General features: G+C 41.8%; 1 protein-coding gene across 3 annotated transcripts in view; it reads left to right on the top strand.

The window, feature by feature from the left end:
• GOLGB1 (golgin B1) overlaps positions 1–25,580 on the top strand; it is a 49,089-nt gene that overhangs the window by 2,453 nt on the left and 21,056 nt on the right. The window contains exons 2-14 of one of the 3 annotated variants that reach the window (XM_064497894.1): positions 1,000–1,107; positions 3,262–3,358; positions 3,984–4,136; positions 4,982–5,134; positions 8,949–9,107; positions 9,605–9,724; positions 10,182–10,295; positions 14,778–15,189; positions 16,269–16,360; positions 16,669–16,765; positions 21,403–21,476; positions 23,910–24,000; positions 24,899–24,963. In XM_064497894.1, coding sequence (XP_064353964.1) covers positions 3,269–3,358; positions 3,984–4,136; positions 4,982–5,134; positions 8,949–9,107; positions 9,605–9,724; positions 10,182–10,295; positions 14,778–15,189; positions 16,269–16,360; positions 16,669–16,765; positions 21,403–21,476; positions 23,910–24,000; positions 24,899–24,963 — 1,620 coding nt within the window. In that variant the 5' untranslated portion in view covers positions 1,000–1,107; positions 3,262–3,268. The remainder of the gene's footprint in view (positions 1–999; positions 1,108–3,261; positions 3,359–3,983; positions 4,137–4,981; positions 5,135–8,948; positions 9,108–9,604; positions 9,725–10,181; positions 10,296–14,777; positions 15,190–16,268; positions 16,361–16,668; positions 16,766–21,402; positions 21,477–23,909; positions 24,001–24,898; positions 24,964–25,580) is intronic. The other 2 variants (XM_064497947.1, XM_064497849.1) reach the window with 2 other exon arrangements.

The raw sequence follows: 25,580 nt of genomic DNA on the forward strand, positions 1-25,580 counted from the left end.
AGATATGCAGATATGTGCTGACCCCCATGATATTTTTTGGTTACACCGGATGTCTGTAATGGCTAGATTCTGCTTTTTCCCATATTGCGAATGTTATCTTGTTATGTCATGTTATCATGTTGTCTCACTTCATCTCTCAACCACGTATTGTGTGTTTGTACCTTTGAGAAGCTATGGGCTAACGCATAATAAGATCAGATGCATCTTGTTCGAATATTGGTGACGGGCAGAAAGAGGCATTTTTGCCTTTTGACTGGTTGGTTTCTAAAATGTGTTTTTACCACTGTCAAGGCAGCAGGGCCTGGTCTTCACTAGAGCATTGTGGGTGGGTGGCTTACAAAACTATAAACACTTTATTACTCTTATATAATGATTCCAGGTCTTGAAATCAGTCTTTCAGTATTACCAACTTCATGAATAGTTAATCATGGAAAAATAAACTTCTCTGGTAATTGTAAAGCCTGTATTAGAGTTCTGTGCCTCAGGCTGACCCAGGGCCAGCGGAGAAGTAAGATAAGTACTGGTACTTTTTCACTGTCCATTATATGGATATAGAACATGCACGATTTCAGCTTTGTGACAGTGTGCTTCTCCGGTAGCTTCATCCTCTAGAATACTTTGTAAGAGAAACTGCCTGAGGCCTGGCTTCTTGCCTCATGTCTTCTCACTTCACGAAGAGCTTCTCAAGCATTTTATTCTGTAAGCTGCAGAGACCAAGAGTTCCTGCAGGTATCGTATCATGAGAAGTCAGGGCATGTCCCTGCAAGAACAGAAGAAATCAAGCTTCCCAAATAGGAAAGACTTCACTTTTTGTATTTATTGCAAATAACTGATTGTAGCAATCAATCCCAGAGAGTGGTGTGTAGACTGGAGAATGGTTTTATTCTTCCTTTCCTGTTGGATAAATCGTTTCCCTCTCCCTCCCTCCTTCCCCCCCTTCTTTTTTTTTTTTTTTTTTTTTTTTTTTTTTTTTTTTTTTCATTTCGTGCCACCTGTCAGTACTCAAGAGATGAACGAGAAGGACCTGCGTGTGGCCAAGAGCACTGCCTTGCAGACCTCTGTACTACTGAGCAAGCAGACCTATGAGCCACTCGGTGCATAGAAGAGGTTGGCATTCGTATGAATTAATGACCTTTTCTGCTATTGATATTATGTGCATTATGACATTTTCTACTTCTGTAAAATTGGGTGGCTGAAAGGCGTGGCTATTAGACAATCAAAAATAACGCACTGCTGTTCTCTCCATAGCTAATATTTGCAGGCGTGAACTGGAGGTGTCGGAGGAAAGGTTTGCTTACTAAGATAAAGGAGGTCAGGCGTGAGCTGATTGTTGTAGCCAGCTCTAGAAGCCTGCTTCCAACTGAACAGAGGCACCTTGTTTGTATCGAAAGATTTCATTTGATGGAGGTTTTTCTAGATAAATTAAACCATTAGTTAATTATTCTAACTTAAACTTGAGCTTGTATCTAGTATGAGTTTGTCTAGTTTCAGTTCGTACTGTTGGAGCTACTTTTACATTTGTACTAATTATTATGCCTTTTACAGATGTGGACTTACAGGTGGGACAAATAGATCTATAGCTGTTCTTTTAAGAGATATATCAAGTGTCATACTTCACCTCACCTTCTTACCATACTAGAATAATTCGGGTCATATAAGGGACCTGGGGAGTTCGTTTGGTCCAACCCTCTGCTCATAGCAGGGCTAACTTCAAAGTTTGATTGGGTTACTATGGGCTTCATGCACTTCAGTTTTGAATATCTCTAAGGATGAAGAATATCACAACTGCTCTGGGCAATCTGTTCCAGTATTTTTATCACTTTCCTTTTGCATTATCTTTTTCTCTGATTGAAGTGTCTTATGCTGCAACTCGTATCAGTTGCCCCTTATCCTTCTGCTGTGCACCTCCAAGAAGAATCTGGCTTTGCTTTTTAACTGCCTAACAGGGGGCTATAGTGAAGATACCACTTATATCCCCCTCCTTATCTTTCTGTTCTCAAAACTGAACAAACCCAGCATTCTCAGCCTCTCCTTATGTCCAGACATATATTGGGCATATCTCTGTATATCCAGCCTCTGTTTATCTTGGGGGCTTTCTGCTGGACTTGCTCTAGTTTGTCCCTGTCTTGTGCACCAGGGAGCCTGGAAGTGGACACTGTAGTTCAAATGTGGCTTACAAGTGCTAAATGGAAGGGAATGATCAATTCTTTCAACCTGACGGCTACAGTCTTGCTAATGCAATACAGTATGTAGTGGGCTGTCTCTGCTGTGAGAGCATGCTGCTGACTTGTGTTCAGCTTGCCCATGAGAATCCCTAGGTCTGCTGCAAAGCTGTTTCCCAGCCCGTTGGTCCTGTGTGCATTTGTTCCATTGCAGGTGCAGGGCTCTCTGCTGAACTCCAGAAGGTTTCTGTCCATCCATTTATCTGGCTTGTTGAGATCCCTCTGATTGACAGCTCTATCCTCTGGCAAATCAGCAGCTCCTCATAATTTGGTGAACTTGCTGAGGGCGCATTGCATCCCACTGTCCAGAGGGTTAATGAAGAATTTAGTCTGCTACTCTTCCCCAAATGGAAAGTACTGCTGGCCAGTATTGCTGGGTTTTTTCCTCCTCTTTCTTGAGCTCTCTATGCTGGTTCAGTTTGGCTTCTGAGTTTCAAGAAAAGGAGAAGAAGGTCTGCTAAGGAGCAAAAGGTCTGCTAAGCAGCCAGGGAATGTCTGCCATCTCCAGACTGCATCCCAAAGTTGAGGTCCTGTCTTGTCACGCGTGTAGCATGCAGGGGTCTCCTAACCTCATATAATGTACTTCTGTTTAGTGCACAGCAGTGCTGAGTCCGCCACCCCCGCTGCTTATTACCAGAAGTCTTCTTTTGTAGGTATTTACAGGCCCTGTTTGGGTGTATATTCTTTTCAGTAAGCTGAACAGATCGCAGTTCTGCAATCTCATTGTTAAGGAGGTGGCAAATGAACTATGAGAGTGGCTTGAAATCTAGTATAAATGTCTGTTTTGCAATCATACATATACAGTGGTAAAGGTATCTCCTTGTTTCTTACAAATACATCCTCTGCTCGTGTGTTCAAAGAGTCTGTCTATTTTAAGATGATCATGTATTTATTTGTGAGATTTTTCTTTGTCAGCAGAGGAGATGTGTTCCCTCTAAGCCTGGTCTCCTCCATAACATTAGAGGTCAGCATGAAGGATAACTTATTTTTCCTGGCAGTTTTGACTCTAACTGTATTGTGATTCTTTGTTTTGTTTCAGGCCCAAGATGCTGAGCCGTTTGTCGGGTTTAGCAAATACTGTTTTACAAGAGCTGTCAGGTGATGGTGCAGATGGAGTTACTGAATCCTCTACCACAGTAAGTACATTATGGAAAGACTTTCAGATCTTACTGAGAGAGTGTTTGGGGGGGTGTCAGTCATTTGACTGCAGTGACAACTGTTTTCTGATTCTTCATGGCTGAGCATCAGACTGAACTATCATTCCACTTGCTTTTCCTGTATTCCTGACCGCTTTCTTAAGCCAGCGCTTTTGCGGGACAGACCGTAATCTGCTTAGTTTCCACATCTCAAGGTGATTTGAGAAAGGAAATTAGAGTTATAGTGAGGAAAACTAATGATTCCATTTATTAGAAAGGGAAGTTCTGAGTGATTGGGGAACATGAGGAAGCTTGATCTGCATGTTGCCCTTTGGTGCTTAGGGCAGTGGATAGTCTGTGAGCAGTGGCATCTCCTTTATGCCATTCACTTTAGAATTACTGATGTTGTGTTACTGCAAAGGTACTTTTTTTCTGTAATTTTTTTCAAAGGTATCTTGAACTTTCCTCTTGATTTCAGCTAAATGTGAGTAGCTCTATAGGCTAGATGAAATGCTTGCCAGGAGCAAGAGCATAGCACTTAAGAGTGGAGCTGAAGATACCTTTGAACACTATGCTGCAGTCTGTTCAGACTTTTTCCTCCAGAGGACTCATTTCACTATTTCAGGTACAAGCTTTAGAACCAGGAACAGAAAGCATGGAGGAGACACCTGAGGACGTGCTAGAGCGCCTAGCTCAGACAGAAAAACTAGTTGTCCATCTGAAGGATTTGGTACGAGAAAAGGATTCCCTGCTCCAGCAAAAAGAAACTGTACTCAAGGTATCATTTTCTTGCTCCTGGGCCCCTGGTGAAAGAGTGAAATGATCATGCAGCTTTCTATGCAATCGGGTTGCCGGTTTCTTTTGAGCCTTACAGACAGCTACACTACTAAATGCATCAGTTCTGGAGAAGAATTATTGCATCCTAAGCCAAGAGATGTAGGATGGCTTCTGTCCACTCTGCTTATGGGTAGTTCCCCCTAGTTACTAGCACTAGTTCCCTCTAGTGCGTCTAGTACTACTCTACTGTGTTACATCCGTGTTGCATAGTATTTTTGTCTTGGAGCTCCTCTAGGCCCAGGCAGATTCCAGCAGCTCTGAGACATACTAGCATCTTCTGTGGGCTCTTTCTTTCCCTGGTTCAGAGTGTCTGAGATAAGTGGGGCTGTGCTGTAGCCACCGAGCAGTCCAGTGGTTTTCTGGCAGGTAATCAAAGATAGGTACTGCATACCCTGAGGCATGACATGAGAGAATGTGCAGTTAATTGAGGATGCAATGCCTTCTGAGATAGTGTTGGGGGGGTCTGCATATAGTAAGGAAAATCAAGCTTAGTTTGTACTAACTACTAGGAAAGGTCACTTGCATGAGCTATCCCCTGAAATACACTCAGTTTCTCTTTAGAAGAGAAACAGCCGGAGCAAAAGAAGCTAACTATTTTGCTGTGTATAGTGGTTCGGAGCAAATCTGTTTCCTGGACATCTTTTGCTTAGCACTCTTAGTTGGGGGACAGGTTCTGACAAAAAAGAAGTGGACTGTTTCACGAAGTTTTTAACTTTTCCTAGTGGTGTTTTCGGGGAGATGGATAGCACTGGAATCTTAAGTATATCTGTTTGTCTCCTTTCACAGAAAGAGCGGGAGGCTGCAGATGCTAAACTGATGAAGCTGAAACTTCAGGCCAAAGCCAAACTGGCATCTCTGAACAAACGCATTGAGGAGTTGACAGAGAAAGGATCGCCACTGTCTGCACAGACACTGTCGGAAGAGGAGATCTGTCCCAAGGTAGGGAGAACAAGGCTATGTGAAAGGTGTTAGCCTATACTGAAAGTCTGGTGCCACCTTACATTTTAGGTCCCAGTGAGCTAGTAGCTCCTGTCTGTCTTATGAGCAGGACATCTATAGTTCCAGCAAGGATGTCTATGCACAAGTAAGCCCGTCTGTCCAGCTTCTTTGTGCTGCAGAGGCCCTTAGAGTGCACAGCTTAATCTCCTGAGGGTGTGGGCCAATTTCACTTTGCATATCTTCAGTTATTTGTAGTAAAGTTCTTTCCTGCAGAATTCACATGTCTGTCAGAGCTTTGTTTCAGTATGTAATCTGTGATGTGAGTACAGCAGAGGAAAGGGAAGGCTGACTGGAATACAAGAACAAGGAGGTAAGGAGTTCATTAAAATTGAAAGGCAGTAACTTAGTAAACATTTGCAAGCATGTATTTTCTAGACATGTAGCTTCCTGTGCCACCACATGTGATCAAGACCAAAGTTTTATTGCTAAGAAGCTATATTTCTGTAAAATCAGATAAAAATAAGGGGAAAATGTCCTATATTGCGTCATTAAGAAACTGTTAGCTGCTAGGTAGAAACTTCCATGGTAGTTGCTGATTTCTGAAATTGTTCTCAGTTATTATTCTGCTGGCGATAAGCTCTGATGTTCTCCCCCACCCTTTTTCTTTTTTTAAGTTAAATTAGGCAAGGTATTAGTGATCAAAGTCCAAACAGATCAAGTGATCAAGCTCTGCTTTTTAAAAAAGAGCTGATATCAGGACATCAGATGATATTCATTAAACCAAAAAAGATAAGGTATGTTAGAAGCATTAAGGAAAAGATTAAAAGATCATAGGAAACATTAAAAGATTAAATGTGAGTGATGTTTAAAGGTGAAGTGTCAGATGAGAAGTGCTACTAATGGAGTGAAGATTAGTCTTATGACTCTTAATATTTTGATTGGCATCACAAAATCATGGAAACTTGCTACTGTAATTCACCTTACTTATATTCCTTATCTTGGGAATAGTTTTCAATGCAAAGGAGAACTTGATTTTCATACTAGAAGAACTGCATGATCTTGAGGACAGACACAATGTAAAAATGAGACAAAACTTACTAAGTGCAAGGTCAAGCCCTTGTAGTATGCTGCCATCCATTATGTTATGCAAGGCCAGGAAAAAATACCCAAGGTATTTTGTCTGCAGAGGCTGTGAAGGCCCTGGAGGCTGTGTAGCTGTGTCACTCAGCGTTGCTCTCCGGCTGCTGAGGCTTTGTGTAGCTTATTCAGACATAGCACGTATAGGTCTGTTACATTACTTCGTAGGCTCACTTTTATGGACTAATGAGCATTCTTGCTGCAAAATTCAAGTTAAAAGAAAAATCGAGAGCTTTTGTATTAGTTGATCACTGGATTAGTGCAATGTAGGTTTAAAAAGGCCTGCTTTTTTAATTTAAGGTAAACAGTTGTCCTTCCAACTATTGTACCAAGAGTGGCAAGGCCTCGTGTGGATTGTTGTCATGTTCTGCTTGCCTGGAGTCAGGAAAGATGAATTCTGAGCAGCAAAATACCTTCCATTCCCCAGTCCCTTTAGTAACTGCTTTTACTAGTCACTCAAAATAGCTTGGCTGTTTAGCCAACAAAGGCTGAGAGGAAACATAACTTTCTTCTGAAATTATATGAGGTAAGTAAACATCAAGAAAGTGGAAAAACTGTGGAAGTAAAAGGGCAGTATGTCAGGTGAATGAATGGGTGTAAGTTATCCATTAAGGAAAATGGTTTAGAAAAAGTTTAATCAGAGGAACTCTTGGTATGGCCTCCAGTGGGAACGGTGTGGACAAGAGCCTTGCTAGTTTTAGGGTAGAACAGCAGTTCAGAGAAATGATTTTTAGGATGATTACACACAACATTATGTGATTGTGTTTGACCTGGAAAGCACTTAGATATATTCTTGTAAGGTTGGACCCTCTGAGGATCTATGGATTCCTTTGCTTGTTTTTTATTTATTTCCCCAAGTAGATGCTGCCTTGAGTAATGGTGATATTTCCTAGACAGATATCCTATCATTTGAAGAAAAAAAGATTTGGATTAGGGTTAGATGTTGTGCTGAGATATTGGCCATTACTGGTTCCTTTTGGTAATCATGAGGAATAAATATAGCAAATGGATTTTTCTTCTCTCTTATGATGGGGGCCCCATGGGAAGGCTGTATTTTGAATATCTTGTTGGCACCATTACTTTCTGGGCTTAAGAGGGTGCCTCATTTTCAGGAGAATCCATATATTGGTCTACATCTGGTAAGTAACTAATAGGTATTTGTATGCGGAATGATTAAGATTCCTCTTAAGTGGGTAAACACAAATTACATTTGAGATATAATAGTTTATACCTCATGGGAAAACATGACATTTGAAAGCTTGAGCGCTGGGAACCCTGGGGCTGTGCTCCCGTCCTTAATTGTGGTATTCCCTGTAGTGACTAGGGTGCAAAGAGTTGATCTTGATCAGAAGCTTTTCCAAATCCTACTGTAAATATAAATCCTGAAAACTAATCCCAAGTAAACACACTAATCCACCCTTCTTTCCCACCCAGAACCTGCTTTGCCCCTGCCTTAGAAATGATTTATATGCCTGGCTTCTGAAAAGCTTCCTGGACTTTGTTTGATCCTTACCCCCGCCCCCTTCTACCTCTGAATTCAAGTGCAGTTAAAACCATTTCCATGTCTATTTACTCTGCCAGCTTCTAAAGCCCCTTTCTGTAGGTGACACATCTCTGAGGAACAGCAGCTGCTTACTCATCGTATTACACTGACATACAAATCCTTATAAATGCCCTCATAAATTTTCAGAATGGGTTTACAGCACCTCAATACTCTCTACATTCATATGCCATTAGTGATCTTCATCCAGTACCTGTAGCAAGGAATAGGAATGATACATTTTATATACATTTAGCCAAAAGTCCTCAGCACTAAGGGCTTGAGAAAGTTAGGAGTGCTGATATAGTAACAATAGAAGACTGTTTTTCCTGCTTCTCAGTGACAATGTTGGTTTGCTGGACTTGGTATGTGACGGTGTGTTAAGTAGGTGTAAAACCGTGGTATTAGAGAATTGCCTGCCATACGTATGGCCTTTATAGGAGAGAAAAAAGGGTGCAGGTTCAGTGTGCTGATATGTCCGAGTAGACATAGTTTGAGCCCATGTTTTATGAGAAATGTTGTCTGAATTTGGATTTCATAGCCATAGGCAGAGAATTTTAGTACCTCAGAGTAGAGCAGAACCGATGCTTACTTGTCGTGCTTCCTTTTTCTATCTGGTTCATTGCTATAAATCCCTTTATTCTAAACAGATATTTTATGTAGGCATTTTCTCCCTTGGTGGATATTCTGTTACTAACTAACAAATGTTTTATTTCTGGTATCAGAGAAATTAGTGAAATTCAACAGCCTCACAAATCAAGCCAGTCATATCTTAGGTTATGTTGTTCTATTTGCTTGAGTAATATGATTTAGCATAGGTTATATGATAAAAGGAACTATCATGGGTAATTAGCCATTCCAAAATGATTGAATAAATACTGGTGAATCACTTCCATATTAGTGAGGTCATCTTGTACATATCTAGACAGAAATAGGGAAATTAGGTAGTTAGGCTAACTTCATTTTTAAGAAACAAAATTATAGTTAAGAAATTAGGTAGTCTAGAAATAAACATATGGTGAGGAGTCAAGAGCATGACAAGATTCTACGGTGCTGTGCCCCCTGACACCCCAACGGCAGGTAATACTGATCAGTTTATTTTCTTCTGTTACTTCCTCCCCTTCTTTCCTTTTGCAGTGTCAGAACAACCAGAATACAGATGAAGGACTTAAAGAGGAAACTGAAACACTGAAACAACAGCTCAGGGAGCAAGAGAAGACTGTTAAGGATCTGAAGGAACAGCTGGCTCTAGCCAAAGTGAATCTGAAAGATGTTGAAATCAAGTATGCAACACAGGTATGGAAGATGATTTCCAGTCATCCATTTGTGTATGTGTCTGTATTTCCCACCGCGTACCTCTACTGACACAGTTTAAGACAGACAGTCATTCTGCAGGATATACTGCTGTGTTATGTTACATTGGCTTTATTAATGGAATGTTTTTTGTTAATATTACAGAAGTCAATTTTAGATGTTGATCTTTGGGTGGGGCTATATGCTGTGCAACTATAGAACCAGAAGTTTGTGAATTTGTGATTATATGGTAACTATATCTTTTATCATTCTGCATATTTGTAAATGAAATTTCTATACCTTCTACTTTCTGGTGTCTGAAATGGTGTCAGTTAATACGTAGGTATTAGTAGAATACAGATATCATTTTGACCTAAGTGACACAGAGGATTACCATGCAGAAGATGGTCCGGTGTGCTGTTGCATATTGAAAGCAGGCCTGCATGTAGGCCAGGCTCATAACCTTCTCAGTTCTTCTATTTTCTGGCTTACGTTTTCAGCTGAGCTCCCTGCAGGAGGTGATTCAGGAGAAAGAAGCTCTCCTAGAGGAGCAGGTTCACCACCAAGCTGAATTGCTCAAGACAGTGGCCCAGTCAGATCTGGAAGTGGAGATGCAGCAGGTAGGTTTGGAATATAATCTTGTGGAGCGTGCGGAAGGAGAGAGGCAAGTTTACTTTTCTGAAGACACTCTGAGAGAGCAGTTCTCAGAAAAGTATTTCAAAAAGGGTAAGAAGAGAGATGATTTGATTTCTTTGGTTTTTGGTTTTTTGTTTTGTTATTTTTTCAGGTTGCTAGTTTAGACTTCCAGATCCCCACTTCAATCTGCTGACCTGCTATAGACTTTTTATGTGACAGTTAAAACAGTGTTAATTTAGTGTGCTCTTGCTCCCTATTTGTGAGACAGTGGTGAGCTTTTCCTAGTGCACAGGGGCTCCAGAATAGATATCAACAAAAATCATGTTATTTAGGCTGTTAAAGTAAATGCATTATGAAAAGTAGGTGCATGGATGAAAATAGGGAAAGTAGACCTCTTATGTTAGCCTCTTGGATACTGATATACCACGGTGTGTCTCACAGAACCTGCGTACGCTTCAGAGGAAGCTAGAGGAACAGGAAGCAGCGTTGCTAGGAAGGACTCAGGTGATAGAATTGCTGGAGCAGGAATTGCATAATGCTGAACAACAAAAGCAGGTATCTGTTCTTGATTTGCTTATTGCCTTACTGTCATGTATCTTCACTGCTAGAAGTTGACCTTGTCAGTAGCCCAGAAGCACAGCTGCTAATTTCTAGAACCAAGTTTCCAGCACGAAATCAGCTAGAGACTCCCTCAGCTCAGAGATGAAAACTGTAAATTCTTTAATAGAGGGTAATTTAGCCTGAATGGGGAATCCGATAATTCATGGGGTTTTATCTCAAATGTAAGGTAATCCTACCTTTCAAAGAAGAGAAAGTAAGCTTAAAAAAACCAAAAAACAAAAAACACCACCACCCAAAAAAAAACCCCTAAAACATTAAACTTGACTGTCTTTCCACTGTTTGATATGTGGCCATCCAAAGTCCTACTTTCTCTAACCCCTGACATGTCTCCCCATAGCTGTTACACTCAAAATCTTATTATGGGGACCCCCCCTTATATGTAAAGCCAAGAATTTATTAGTATAATTGAAGTCTTAACAGTTTTAATTAAAGAATTCTTATTAGACCAGATGTAGAAAAGGGAGGGGGGAAGACTACTACTATACAGAAGAGATTTCAATAACAAGAATATAGCTAACGTTGTTATACCTACGCTTTCTAGTATCTATCTGTTTTTCTGCTATGGCCTCTCAAAGTCAATGGCCTCGGGCAGGGAAGCGGGTACAGTGAATTGTCAGCATTGCAAGTCTTTAGACGAGGAATTTGATGTTCACATTGATGGCTTCTTCCTCACCCCAGGATGCACTCAGAGTCATTTTTATGCTTTTATCCCTTGCATTTTCTTCATTGATCTGCAAGTTCACATTATATCTGATTTTACGATATATGGTGTGTTTAATGTCTGTTAGATACTGTTTCTTTGTTCACTTTTTTAGCCCTACCTCTTTTTCTCTAGCTCCAGGACTGTATTTTTTAACTAACTTTTGGTGAATTGTTTATAGCCTTTGGGTCTCTGGTGCCAGTGTGTGCCCTATCTCTTATCCCCTACCTCCATGTATTTCCTCACGCCACATCCTGGGTCCCCATTTCAAGGCCTTTGCTATTATAACAGACCTGTATTTCTCTATGCTGCATCATTATACTGGTCCTAAACGTTTAGGATTGTGATCAGTGGCACAGAGTCTAGTTGGAGGCCAGTAACTAGTGATATACCCCAGGGGTCAATACTGGGTCCAGTCCTGTTCAATCTCTTCATCAGTGACGTGGCTGATGGGACAGGGCGCCCGCAGCAAGTCTGCTGGTGATGGCAGGCTGGGCAGAGCGGCTGATACCCCGGAGGGCCGTGCTGCCCTTCAGAGGGACCCGGACAGGCTGGAGAGACGGACGGGCAGAGAGGAACCTCATGGAGTTCAGCACAGGGAAGCGCAGAGTGCTGCAGCCGGGCAGGAACAGCCGCACGCACCGGCACAGGCTGGGGCCACGGGCTGGGGAGCAGCTCTGCAGAGAAGGACCTGGGAGTCCCGGCGGACGAGAAGCCGACCGCGAGCCGGCAACGTGCCCTGGTGGCCGAGGCGGCCACGGTGCTCGGGGCTGCGCCGGGCAGCGCGTTGGCAGCAGGTCGAGGGAGGTGATCCTTCCCCTCTGCGCAGCCCTGGGGAGGCCGCATCAGCAGTGCTGGGTGCGGCGCTGGGCTCGGCAGAGCCAGGGAGAGATGGAGCTGCTGGAGTGAGTCCAGCGAAGAGCCACCGAGATGATGAAGGGACTGGAGCATCTGTCGTGTGAGGGGAGACTGGGAGAACTGGGCCTGTTCAGCCCAGAGAGGAGAAGGCTCGGGAGGGGACCTTATCTGTGTGTGTTAATATCTGAAAGGGCAGCGCAGAGACAAGGGAGCCAGGCTCTTTTCAGCGGTGCCCAGTGATAGATGAGAGGCAATGGGCACACACCGAAACACAGGCAATTCCATCTGAACGTAAGAAAACACTTTTTTTTTTTCCCCCCACTGTTGCTTTTAAAGCCAAACAACAGAGATAGGGATGCTGCAGCAGCCATCTCTAGTGACCCAGGTTCTGGACAGGTGCAGGGGGACAAAATCCATCCATTCTCCACACTGCTGACAGGTGTATTCAAAGCAGTTAAATACAAAGTGCTTGACTGAAGCCAAAAGTGCCTAACACCATGCCAACACAGTTAAACTGTTTTTGGAGTACAGTGTCAGAGCACAGGCAATATGCTTTGATGTGCTTTACTGAGAACTTGCTAATGTGATGACACAGCTTCTGGAGTGGTATTTGCTCTCAAACATTTTGGAGCACGAACAGAATGAGATCAAGGCTGTGCATGCATGACTGTATATATCCCCTCGGGGTTTTAGCATGCAGTATCTAACAGGCTTGCTTGCAAATATGTGATGAATGCATTTTAATTTTTCCTAATTTCACAACTTCTGAAAAAAAAATTCTCCATTCCTTTCAAAGAGACTCATACTCTAACATTCTCGTGGACAGTGGTCCAACCCAGCAGCTAGGCTTTTGTTCAGTCATCCAAGCAGTTGTACTGCCAGCTCACTTTTATGCTCAAATCATCATCGTTCCTATTCCCAAGCAAAATGGACCTCTACTGCAATTGCTAGTTGTCCTGTCCTCCAGTGTCCCTGGTTTGTTCAGGATGCAAACACCAAGGCTCTTCTTCCTAGAGAAGTGCTAGCTCTAAATACTACCACCTTGATTTTTTTTTTAATGTACTTTTTCAGAACAGAACAGATCTACATTCAGGTTTGTTGGTCAGGCTTTGAAAGACTTGAGGGTATTTGTAGGGAGCAAATGTGACCTCATCACTATCTTATAAGATTGGAGATGAGCAGAAGGAAACTGATTTCTGGCTGAACTGCTGGAAACTACTTGCATATCTGTGAAATGAACCAGTTTCACCTTGTTTATAGCTTCAGGACAAGGAACAGAGCAGCATATCTTCATTTTTGGGGACTCTTGCTGATAATATGCAAGTATTTCATTATTGTCATTATTATGAAAGTTTTATAAGATGTTGTTTAGTGGACAACGTTTAATTTTGAGGAGGCAAAAGCTGCTTTTTGTTCATTTCATATATATTGTTTGAAAAGCTCTGATTCTTTTTTTTTTTTTTTCTTCAATAGCTTTTGTAATCAAAATTTGGAGCTTTTTCATGATAGCTGTCCCCCTTCCCCTGGTGATAGAGTAAGGCTAGGTTACGCTGTGGGTTACAAGTAAGCAAAACTCTAGAGGCCTCTTCTTGTAAGAGGATCCATCCTGGGTTAGGTCAGAGTTTCACCCTAGCCAGTACTTTCTGCAGCAATGGCAATGAGTCCTGTCTTGCCTCAGGCATGTGCTGGGAGAAAATCTCCCCCATCTGGACTCAGAGAACCCCTCCTTGGACATCTATTCTGCCAGTCTCCCCAGTTTCTCCACACGCACCATGTTAGGCTGCACAATATCCAGCCAGTCCAGTGCTGAATCTTGCTTTGGAAACTTTCTTACGCACTTATTTCCATGTCCCAACCAAGCACGGTGGTGGAATCTTTTACTGTCGAGAAGAGGAGAGGAACCTCAGTGAGCCAACTCGTACTCAGTGCTGACTATATTGCCCACGAGGGTGTTTACTGGAGTGGGAGCATGAGTATCCTCATGGCTCCCTTGGCTCCTCTGTGCTGTTGACTCCCCTCATGCCTATTCTGTGGTCAGAGGGAGAGCCTAGTACACACAGACACTGAGATCATGGGGTTGAAGCATCTCTTCCAGCTCCAAACTCCCTCATAGAGATTCTGGCTGTGCTTTTCCACTCACCCTTCTTATTTACACCCTCTGCACAGAATAATGGGGTCTCCTTCTCAACCTGCTCCTGACCGCAGCCAGGCTGGCTGTCCACAGCTGCAGGAGGAAGAAGCTTGGCAAGGGGAATTCTGGCAACTGTGGGATCTGTTTCTGTTCCCTGGTTGTCTTGCGTCCCTGGTCCGTGTCCCTCAGCTTTTGGGGTTTCTCATGGAGCAGCGGGCATTGTGTGGGACATTCTTTGTGCCCTTTGGTTCCCTATTTCTGCTTTTTTTTTCCTTTTTTTTCCCCTTTTTTTCTTTTTTTGACTCCTTTCTCATATACATACTTCTGTTGTTTGCTTGTTAATTGTCCCCTGTAATTGTTCGAGTTTTCCCTATTTTCTTTTGTTGTAGTGCTTCCTCCCTTTTTTGGGAGGAAAGTTTTCTCTTTCCTCCAAAAAAGAACTCATGGCCACTGTTCTGTTGTTTCCTTCCTTTCTGTTCCCTGCTCTAAACTTAAGATTTCTCTTTTTCTTAATCAAATTGAGAATTCTTGTTTCTCCCAGCATTGTTCCTTGCAAGTTGCAAATAACAGGGCAATTTCTAATTAATTGGTATTTCTGCCACATTTATTTCCTCCCTTCTACTACTCAGATATTTGAAAAGGCACGTTTAAGATACGATTCAGATATTTTGCTTGGTATGGTGTTGCTGTTGATGAGACTTAAACTCATTTCCCTATCCTTCTACAGGCACTCCTAGAACAGTGCCAGAAGATGGAAGTGGATCTAAGCTCCCTGAAGGATGTGCTAGATGCAGAGAGACAAGAGTCGCAGAACCTCAAGGAGAAGATGGAGCTGGAACTAGCTGAGAGGAAGCTGTCCTCCCATCGCTTGCAGGAGGAGGTGCAGAGTCTCTCAGGAGAGCTGGAACAGGCAAGAGGAGTGCAAGCTGAATTAGAGATGAAGTATAGAGACCTAGAGCAGAAACAGAGGCTGGAAGTAGAAGAGAAAAACCTGCAGATCAGTTGTCTTCGGGTGGCTGAGCAAGAGCTGCAGTCTAGCCATGCTGCCCTTGTAGCTGAAAATGATCAGCTGAAACAAGATGTTGACCGGTTGCTGGTTCTTTCTGCTGAAAACTGTACTACAATACAGAAACTGCAAGGTGAGTAAGTGCGGATGTTGGGTGTAGCAGGTTCTCAGGAGCCGAAGGATCACTGGGTTGCTTTCTGCTTGGCTTTGTTTTTATGATAGCTCATAAGAAAGTCTTGTTGTAACTCTTCCTAATTCCATAGCAACATAAGAGTGGTTCTACTGTATCAAGCTAATGGCCTCTCTGGTGTGACTGTACCTTTCTGTCTTTAGCAGTGACCAAAACCAGGAAAAAGAGCCTAAGGATATGGCAGAGTATCTGCAGATTTCCTTGTGTACCAACCCAGTTTATAAGCTTACGGGGCTTGTAGATTTCCTGAGCCATCTGTATTTTTTTAATGAACTTTAATAACTTACTGGATTTTTTTCTTCCATGAACTTACGTAAGCTTTTTTAGATGCGTCATATTGTGGGGCAAGGAGATCTGCATCTTAACTGCTTGTTAGATGAAGAACCACCTTTTGTTTTGAGCCTTTCTCCTGCAGGTCTCTCTTATGGGGATAGACAATTTATAGTAATTGTAGTTAACATCAAATTTTAGCGTTGTTCTCTTCTACAAAAGGAAAAAAAAAGGCGTATTTAATCTACCAACCTTTCTTCTTGTAATGACTTCTTTTCCCTGTGCTAAAAATACCGCTATAGCTGCATTAATTTCTCTTTTTCCAGTGTTCTTATTCTTGTGTAATCTGGTTTACAGTTCTCAAAAGTTGAGTTTCCTGTGTTGGAAAAATGAGATATTAGGACTGCAAAATCTCAGAGGCATTATCTGATCTACAGACTCCCTAAGATGAAGATTTTCGCATTTCTTTTTAATGACTCTTCTACCGAAACTTAAAATAAAAGAACCAAGGGAAGCAAGCTGTTTGTACTGTTTTCTCTGTAGATTTATACTGAATTAGACCCAATAACATTGACCTTACCTAAAGCTGTTATTTCAAAAAGACATTCTTCTAGCTACTTAAAGGACCCAAAATTGAAGTGGAGACTGAGAGAAAAAGGATTTCATATACTAGTGTGTATACATGTAAACTGCATATATTTCAGCAGAAAAGGTAAGAACCCCTTTTAACTGCTTTTCTTTCTGCTCCCCAGATGAACTGATACAAAAATCTGAGGAATTTGTCTGCTGTCAGAATAAGCTAAAATCCCAGCCAGTAGTGCAGGTCTCCGAGTTGCAGAAACAGGTATGGTCTTTGTATATGAGTCTTCTAAAGCTTTTTAATATGTTGAGGAACTGAAACAGAATGGAGCCTTTTGAAATCCTTTCTTTTACTGAATTGATTAAGAAAGGCTGTTTCAGGTTCTCTCAGTTTAAGTCTGGGCAGACATGTTATAACACTGGGAGCCTGAAAAGAATAGGAGTCAACTTGAGTAGTTTAGAAGTTGTCAACTGATTTGTTAAAAAGGTTAATGGAAAGATCAAAGGCTAATGCTTATGTAAAAAAAATGTATGTAAACTTATCTTTCTACCTGCCATCCTATTTTTAAACAGGATGGAACAACCTCACAGGGAAAAATGATAGAGCAGAAAGATGAGGTTGGGACTTCGCTTCTACCCACAGAAACTTTGGAAAGACAGAAATCTGAAGGTGGTATAGTTATCCTTCTTCTTACCCTTTTTTAGGTAGTAAATATGTCCACAGTTACTGGATCATTATGCATTCCTTGTCAAGAGCTTCAAAAATATTCTCTAGTTCTTTCCAGTAGTTAAAAGGAGAATTTAAAGGGAAAAGGAAAAGCAAACCATCTGAAATTATTCAAAAGACTGGGTTGCGGATCGTAGGTCTGCCTGCATAGTAGTGTTATCTTGTGATGTAAAGCAATGGTTGATGTTTTGGCCCTGGGAATCGGTGGGTAGCGTTTGTCATTGCCTGTACAGTGCACATGTGTTGTATTCCTGCTCTTATGATCTATGGCAGTAGGGGCAAAGAATGTGGAGGAGACATGAAAAAACTAAGACAAAGGCAAGGATGGTAATATTATGTGATTGCTGACTTTTTGAGAAAAGGGATGCCAGAGTTAATTAGATAGTGATAGGGCATATTTAGTTCAATTAATAGTTCTGTTTTATTAGGTTTTTTGTTCTGTTAATATAAATTATGCCTAAGGATAGAAGAATAAATTTTGTATTCCAATACAATGTGCACTCGTGCCCTCTTGAGAGGTACAAAGTAATATATAGCTGAAGCAGTAGCTTCTCCCTCATACAGAGTGCTGACAATCTGTAGATGATACTTCCGGGGAGTTATTTTTGATAGCTCTTACTGAAAGAGTAAAGGACCCATACACCTCTCTCACAAAAATGGAACAATAAATTTGGTTTTGAGTGTCTAAGAATGTAGACTAGTAGAAGTAATAATTCTGACAGAGTGGTGATGTAGTATAAAAAGATGGGTTCCAACAGCTTTTGACTTTAAGGTATGGTTGACTGGATTAAAAAAAAAAAAAAAAGTAAACTTGGATTGAGAGCTAGAGATGCCCCCCCCACCCTGAGTCACTGTATAGATAACTAACAGTATGTGTAGGCTTTCTCTGGTTCACTTAATGGAACAAAAAACTTGCTGAAAGACCACAGTATGATATGAATCAGTGAAAGAAAGCCATTAACATGCTTTCCAGATGTTAGATTTCACAAATACTATTCATCTCAGCATCCTCAAGATATATACTACTTTTCAACTTGGCAAATACTGCTTTGTAAATACAATTCTGTATAGAGAAAAGGTTTAAAGGGGGACTAGAGGAAAACCCTGTTTCATATGTTAATGCTATGTCAAGTCTGCATGTTCAGAATTGGAAAGTAGAAAAAGCCGTGCCCCTAACAGAACTACTTAACTTGGTCCCGAATTTGATTTTGTGTCTGTGTTAATATTTGTTTTATATCATTGATAGCTATGTGTTTGCAAAAATGGAGCCTGTTTTTTAATGCATCTAGGCTGATGTCGCTGGGCAAGAAAAAAATCTTGTATAAGTTGTTTTACTGGCTCTTATACTAAAACATTGAGGTAGCATCTCTAGAACTAGCTAGAACTGAAATGAATCATGGAATCACAGAATAATTTAGGTTGGAAGGGATCTCAGGAGGTGTCTTGTTCAACCTCCTGCTCAAAGCAGAATCAGCTGTGAGATCAGACCAGGTTTATCCAGTCTGGTCTTGAAAACCTCCAAGATTGGTGACTATACAGCCTCCCTGGGTAGCCTGTTCTAAATGTTTATCTTCATAGCTTGACTGTCTTCATAGCGAAAAATTGTTTTCCTTTCATCAAGCTGGAACCTCTTCTGTTTCAGTATATGCCTGTTGCCTTTTGTCTTCTCACCATGCACCACTGTAAAGAGCCTGGCTCTGTCTTCTTGATAACTTCCTTGCATTAGAAGTGTTAGAAGGCTGGTTTTTAGGTCTCCAAGGCCTTCTCTTCTCCAGGCTGAACACGTGCTGTTTCCTCAAGTCTTTCCTTATGGGGCAAGTACTTCAGCCCCGTGACCATCTTGGTGGCCTTTTGCTGATCTTGCTTCAGTTTCTCAGTGTATTTCCTGTACTCAGTCCAAAACTGAATGCATTAGTCTAGATGTAATCTTAGTGAGTGCCCAGTAGAGGTGGATAATCACTTTTTTGATCAGCTGTCTACATTGTTCATACAACCCAGGATGCTGTTGGCCTTCTTTGCTGCCAGGCATACTGCTGGCTCACGTTTAGCCTGTTGTCCACCAGGACCTCCTGGATCCTTTCTGCAGAGCTAGTGCCCATGTTCCCAGGGCAGGACTCTGCATTTGTCCTTGTTGGATGTCGTGAGGTTCCCATTGACCCATTCTTCCACGCTGACTGGGTCACTCTGAACAGCAGCCCTGCCCATATCAATTGCTTCCCCCCCCCCCCCCCCCCCCCCCAAGTTTGGTGTCATCTGCAAACTTGATGAGTGTGTGCTCTGCCACCTCCAGGTCATTGATAAAGATGTTAAACAGGAGAGGTGACAGGATAGACCCCTGTGATGCTCCACTAGTTAAGAGCTTCCAGATAGAGTACAACCCATTAATTGCTACTCTTTGAGCCTGATCATATCCAATCAGTTTTTTTTACCTATTGAGGTGTCCTCCAATCCAGACCATAGCTTTGTGTCTTGCATACAAGAATATGGGAGACACTGTCAACAGCCTCGCTGAAGTCAAGGCAGCTGACACCCACTGCTCTCCCCTCGCCCACAAATCCAGTCGTTTTATCACAGAAGGCAATTGGGTAGGTCAGGAATGATTTACCCTTGGTAAATCCATGCTGACTGTTTCTCAGTCACAACCTCCTCTTCCAAGTACCTAGAAATGTGTTCCAGGAGGACTCTGCAATTTTCCTGGGGACCGAAGGTGAGGCAGACCCTCCTGCAGTTTCTCGGATTGTCCTTTTAGCCTTTTTCTGAAGATGGACACAATGTTTGTCTTTCTGCAGTCATCACAGGCTTCCTCCAATTCATAACCTTTCAAGTATGGTAGCAGCCTTGCAAGGACGTTGGCCAGCTCTCTTGGAACTCTTGGATGCGGGGCAACCCATCTGCTCCCATGAATTTTTATTGGTCAAGTTCTCACAAGTAATCCCTGACTTGGTCCTCATCCACTGCTGGTGGTAGATCTCCTTGAATACTGTCTCTAAGCACAGGCTTGGAAGATCTTGTTAGTGGATACTGAGTCAGAGAAGGAGCTGAACCTCAGCCTTACCTGCTTCTGCTGTCAATGAATCTCACACTCCATTCAGTCCCACATTTTCCTTGTTCAGCCTTCTATTACTAACGTAGTGGTAGAAGCTATTCTTGTTGCCCTTTACATCCCTTGTATGCCTCCACCCTAGTTGAGTTCTGGCTTTTCTAACATTGTCCCTAAATGTTGCTAAATTCTTTCTTTGTTGGCTGTCCCTGTTTCCATTTCCTGCACAGTGCTTTTTTGCATCAGAGCTCTGTCATGGGCTGCTTAGCCAAGCCAACCTCCTGATATGTCTGCTTGTTTTCCTCAATATTGTGACGAATTGTTCTTGTGCTTAGAGGGTGCTATCTTTACACACCTGCCAGCTTTCCTGAGCTCCTTTGCCCTTCAGAGCTGTTTCCCATGGGATCCCACCTACTCAGGTCCCTGAATAAGGTGAAGTTTTCTGTCCTGATGTCCAGAATCTGTATGTTGCTCCCCAAGGCTGCTATTATCCCATACCCAGCCAGTTCCTCCTTGCTCGTGAATAGCAGATCCAGCTGTGTGTCACCTTTGGTTGGTGCATCTAGTACCTGTAGCAAGAATTTATCCCTGACACTTTACAGAAATCTGGATTTCTTGCATTCTGCCATGTTGCCCTTCCAGCAGAAGTCAGGGAGATTAAAGTCTTCCATGAGATTGTAAGATCCGGGGTCTGTGACACAGAGACTTCCTCAAGGTGTTTAAAGAAAGATGCTTGCTGACAAATAGCCAGCCTGGTAAGGAACAAGTTCAGTATTTGTTTTCTCAGGTAGTTAGTAGCTCTGATAGAATGTAATGCTAAAGATACACATTTAAAATTAGGTCATGATTGATATGGTATCTGTTGGTATCAAATCTGAATGGAATTATATTTCTTGTAATAATCAGGAAGCTAACTAACTGAAATTACTACTTTCAAACATGAAAGTCTAGATGTGGTACAGGACACTTCTTTTGCCTATCTGCTGCGTTTGCCTGTCTACAGTAACATACCTATCATAAATGTTATTTATACCGGTTTACAGAAGTACAAATGTAAAGAAAAATATACTGAGCCAAACAGCAACTGAATTCTTTTAGCATTCTTGACTTAGACTGTAGCCCTTGGACTCCTGTTTTTATACAGTCTTAACGATTTCTCATTCCATTTTTATACAAATGAAATTTGAAGCCTTATGCCACAATGACTCCTCTCTTTTCTTTTTCTCTCCTTTATAAGTGTTTCTCAAAAATTGATGCTCTGTCAGCTGTCCTTTAACTTCAGTCTGAGTAACAGTAATTGTTCTGTTCTGAAGGGTGCTTATACCAGTACTTTGTTTTGGTGGTTTGACTCTTTTAGGAAAAATGATTGAATGAACACATCATCCAAAGGCAATATTATATATCTTCACTACAAAAGTGTTGCTAAATGCCATGTACCCTGTTCTCTAAAGTGTCTAGAAGAGAATCCTGTTAGTCTCTAAATCAGAGTTTTAATTTTAGAAGAAATCATTTCACATTTATGTGGTTTTGAATGTTTCAGAGATGCTACACTTGCAACTTGTTCCACTGGAACCTCAGCAGGAAGCTGTGTTTAATGCAGAAAACTCAAAACAGGTAATGAATAATTAAGCAGCTGAAATAAGCCAGAACTAAAACAGGTCAAGGACTAGCCTTAAAACTGCTAAGCTGTTGTGGCCTTTTTTAGCAATCCTCTTTAGAAGGTTATTATTAACTGGATTAATGATGAAAGACAGAAATAGCTTGCAAATACTGCTTGTAGTGTGTTCTTATCAGACTGTATTTCCCTTTGTTGCTTGTGTGGAATTCTTGTCCTTCATTCGCCCAATCCATGTTCATGCTATTTTTTCTCTTGTGAGTTAGTTCTTCAGCAAAGCCACAAGCTACTCTGAGGCAAGTCTCAGGAAATGTGGCTCCAAAGGCTTGGCTGTTGTTACAGGATGCCTTTCAAGCTCTGTTCATTCCCACTGTCCTGATGGGGAGTCTTGCAGACTGCCTGGAGGAAGCTGAGTTCTCTCTGTCAAGCAGGGGACAAGTAGGCTCTGTTTTTTATGCTTTTCCACTATGAACAGCTGCAGGTACAACTTCCATGCAAACTGTAGATGTTAAGAATGCAGGTTTAGACACCTGTTGCTTTGCTTTTTACTCAGTTGGCAAGGAGATTGAGAACCATTGCCTCTGCGTCTCTGCCTCTGTATCTATACAAGAATTCATTGTAGAATTGTTCTTTAGCTTACGGCAAGCCTCTTTCCGGACTTCTCTGCTCTATTTCAGCCTGCCAGCAGGGGAAAGAGGATGATGCAGTGTTTCCCTCTCACACTTACTGATTTCTGAATTGGCTATTAATTTTAAAATGAGGGTGGGGAGTGATACATAATAATGTGCCAAAGCCAGTTTTTAAGGTTTTTTGTTACTGCTAAGTCGTCATAGCAAAGGCTGAAGTTTGGGACTCATGATGGAGATGGAGGAGGCATTTCAAATGAGTTCATCTTGTTTGACTTGAGGCCTTTACATTCCAAGCTAGTGGATCAACAGGTAGACATGCACTCAGACACACGTGTGCACGCACAGATTCTTTTCAAGGACAGGTATAACCACTGAGCCATTGTCTAGAGCCCCAGTGTAGACAATGGAGAGGAACAGGTGCTTTAGCATATGATTCACCTTGACCAAGGTAGGTGTTTAAAATGGATCAATGAATCCAGCCCCAGAAGCATCCATTTTTATCACTTAATTATAAAAGGAGTCCAGATAAATAACCTTTATGTAAGCATTTACGTTTGGGCAAGTGAATGTTGCTGCTTATGCATCTGACCCATTACTTCAGGTGACGATATGTATGAATCCAAACCCAGTACAGGGGTTTGGGTCATGTGCAGGGATTATTTGGATACATCCTGTCCATCTCACGTGAGTGCTTGGAGCTTGTTAAGGCAAAAGAGCTCTATAACTTGGAGCTGGAGATTGTTTCTGTGTGGTTGGGTGACCTGCTAGTGGTCTGTGCTTCCATCCTAGGTAGTGACAACACACACGAATTCTATTCGCCTAATTTTATTTTCATTCTCTCCATTGTTCCTATTCGCCTAATTTTATTTTCATTCTCTCTATTGTTGGGCAGATTTTGGTGGTTTTTTTTGGCTGGGGGTAGCTTTCTTTAAAGGCTTTTTACTCTGTTGTCTTAGTTCTGACTCATTGTTCCTTTATACTCCAGTTCAAACCCTTTTGCTTCCCAGAAGTAGTACTAACAGTGCTAGTTGTTTGTTGTGGTAGATGTATTTTGGGAGCTAGTCTGGGATACTGCAAATCGTTATGGGTGCATGTTAACTTGTATGTGGACTTTCTAGAATGAAAAATCCAGGAGATGAAGGCCTAATTCTTTTAGGGATGTCAACAGCAAACAAAGCAATTTTCTGGGTTTTATTCAGCATCTTTGTGTGTGAGGGGAAAAGAGTTTGTGTCTGTGAAATGGCAAAATCTGCTTTTGCTTTCCATAGCACATTCCATCTTCTTCTGCAGTCAGTTTTTTTCCTGTCTGACAGAGCAGCAGGAGAGGTGTAACAGTTAATAGAGTGTATGTGGTTTCTTTGTTTGTTTGTTTTGTTTTATGGAGCTTAGTGAAACTTTCCTACAGAGAGTGCAGGCGCTTTAGCTGGAGCGGGGGGCATGGGATAATGATGCGCACACAACTTCTCACCTTCTCTGCTTGGGTGATTCAGTGGGAAGTTATTAAGCTGTAGTTAGTCCCTTTGAAGCAGTGAAGATGGAAAAATAAGCATCTTGAGGTGGAAAAGAAGTTACTAGAATAGCTGCATTCCTTGATATCCTACAACTAATCTGATCTGAGATCTGTCTTAATCTCTTTGTTAATATCATAACCTTTTTACATTTTCATTAGGCATTTGAGCTGGGTCTAAAGCAGGGAGTGACAGTTCTTACTAAAAGTTTGGCAGGCGAGCACATAGCTAGGATAACCGTCTTCTAATGCAGAGATCATGGCTCAAAACTAAGTATGTTTTCTTCAACCAACAGACTCAGAATGCTGGATCGGAGGTGGAATTGCAAGACTTCCAGACTCTGGAAGATTCAGCCTCTTCTGTAGACTGCTCTTCTAGATCTAGAGGTAAGGACTCAGAATGAGGCATGTTAACCACGAAATTGTGGGAGTTTGAGAACCTTCGGAGAAAAATCTGAGGTGGTATGGAGATTTGGAAAGAGGAGCTTTGAGGTCAGAAACTGAAGATGTACAGGAGGTAGTAAAGATGTACGGGAGGTAGAAGAGAAGATTCTAACATGTGATAGCGAGGTCATCAGAAGAGAAAAGAGAAGAAGCGGTTCCTGAGATGATAAGGGGAGAAGAGTTTGAAGGGGAGATGAACACTTGTTTAATTACTGAAATGCTTATGCTCTTGCCATTAAAAAAGAGTGAAACTAAGACTGAGTGGGCAACTATAAACTGGTGTTTCCTAACGTTTAAGAGCTTAACTTTGTAACCTTGATTTTCTTAATGTATTTATTTATAATTTTCTAAAAAGTAGAAAACAAAGTTTCAGGCAATTTGTTTTAATGACAGGTATAGCTCCCCAGTCTATCTTGTATCACCTGTAGGTTTTGAACTTCAATCTTTTAGCACTGCAACAGAGTTAGGTGTTAGTTCTCAGAAAAAGGTTATTTTCTTACCAAAGAGGTAAAGGTACCCTTACTAAAGGGTACCTATGTTCAATCCTGTTTGTTTGGAAGGGGATAAGCATCCTAGTTCTCTTATCTCTTCACTCTTCTGTGGAGGTTAGATATAGTATGGACTTAAGTGGGGCCAGCATGCAGTAGATGGAGAAAGCTTCTGCATCTGCAGGGCTATTGGGGATGTTTGGGCCCCACGCGTAAGCTCAAACTCTTGATCTTGTGCCTTTCCCACTTTGGAAACTGGAGAAGCTCCAGTGCCATGTGTTGTCCCTCCTCTTGCTTACCGACTTTGTGTGACTGGTTATGTTGATGCTGACAAGTGTGTGTTTTATCACTAGGTGTGTCAGGAGAGCCAGTGAATTCTGAAGCGCCGAAGCCTTTTGATGACACTTTGCTCCCTCAGGTACAAACCTGGTCCAGTATTTGTTTCCTTACAGTATTGCATACATCTGTGGATATAGTAACTTTAGTTTAAAAGGCCCAAAGAATAGGTCTTTTAACATCCCATAACTTAAAGTGACTGTTGCAACACTGAGATAGGCTCTTTAACAGTTCATCATACATTGGTTCTGCCCTCCAACCTGGTGAATGTACAGCCTTTGCAACACAGAAAGCTGACTTCTTGTTGAACTGGTGACCCATGGTCTCTTCTCCTTTCACCTGTATTGGGGGGTGGGAGGAAACCTTAGGACTGACACTTGGAAAAAGCTGAGCACTTTGGTCCAGATGTTTTGTCTGGTCTTCTCACTTTGGAGTCAGACAGACTGGAATGTGGTCTTCTATACTATCTCTTTGCCACGTTAAATTAGTCAGATAAAATAGTGGACAAAACCTCCTTATTCAGAGACTATGGATAGGAGGCCAGGAAAATGTGTCTGGAAGTCTAGTAGAAGGCTTGTGAGAATCACAGGAAAAAGAAGACACTTCAGAATCATACTGTACTGTAATCAAGAGACAATGGGAAATAAGAGAACAAGCACTTACATTTGTGATGTAATTCTAAAGCCAGTCCTTTATGCT

The sequence above is a fragment of the Dromaius novaehollandiae genome, chromosome 1, assembly GCF_036370855.1.
Source record: "Dromaius novaehollandiae isolate bDroNov1 chromosome 1, bDroNov1.hap1, whole genome shotgun sequence".
Lineage (NCBI taxonomy): Eukaryota > Metazoa > Chordata > Aves > Casuariiformes > Dromaiidae > Dromaius > Dromaius novaehollandiae.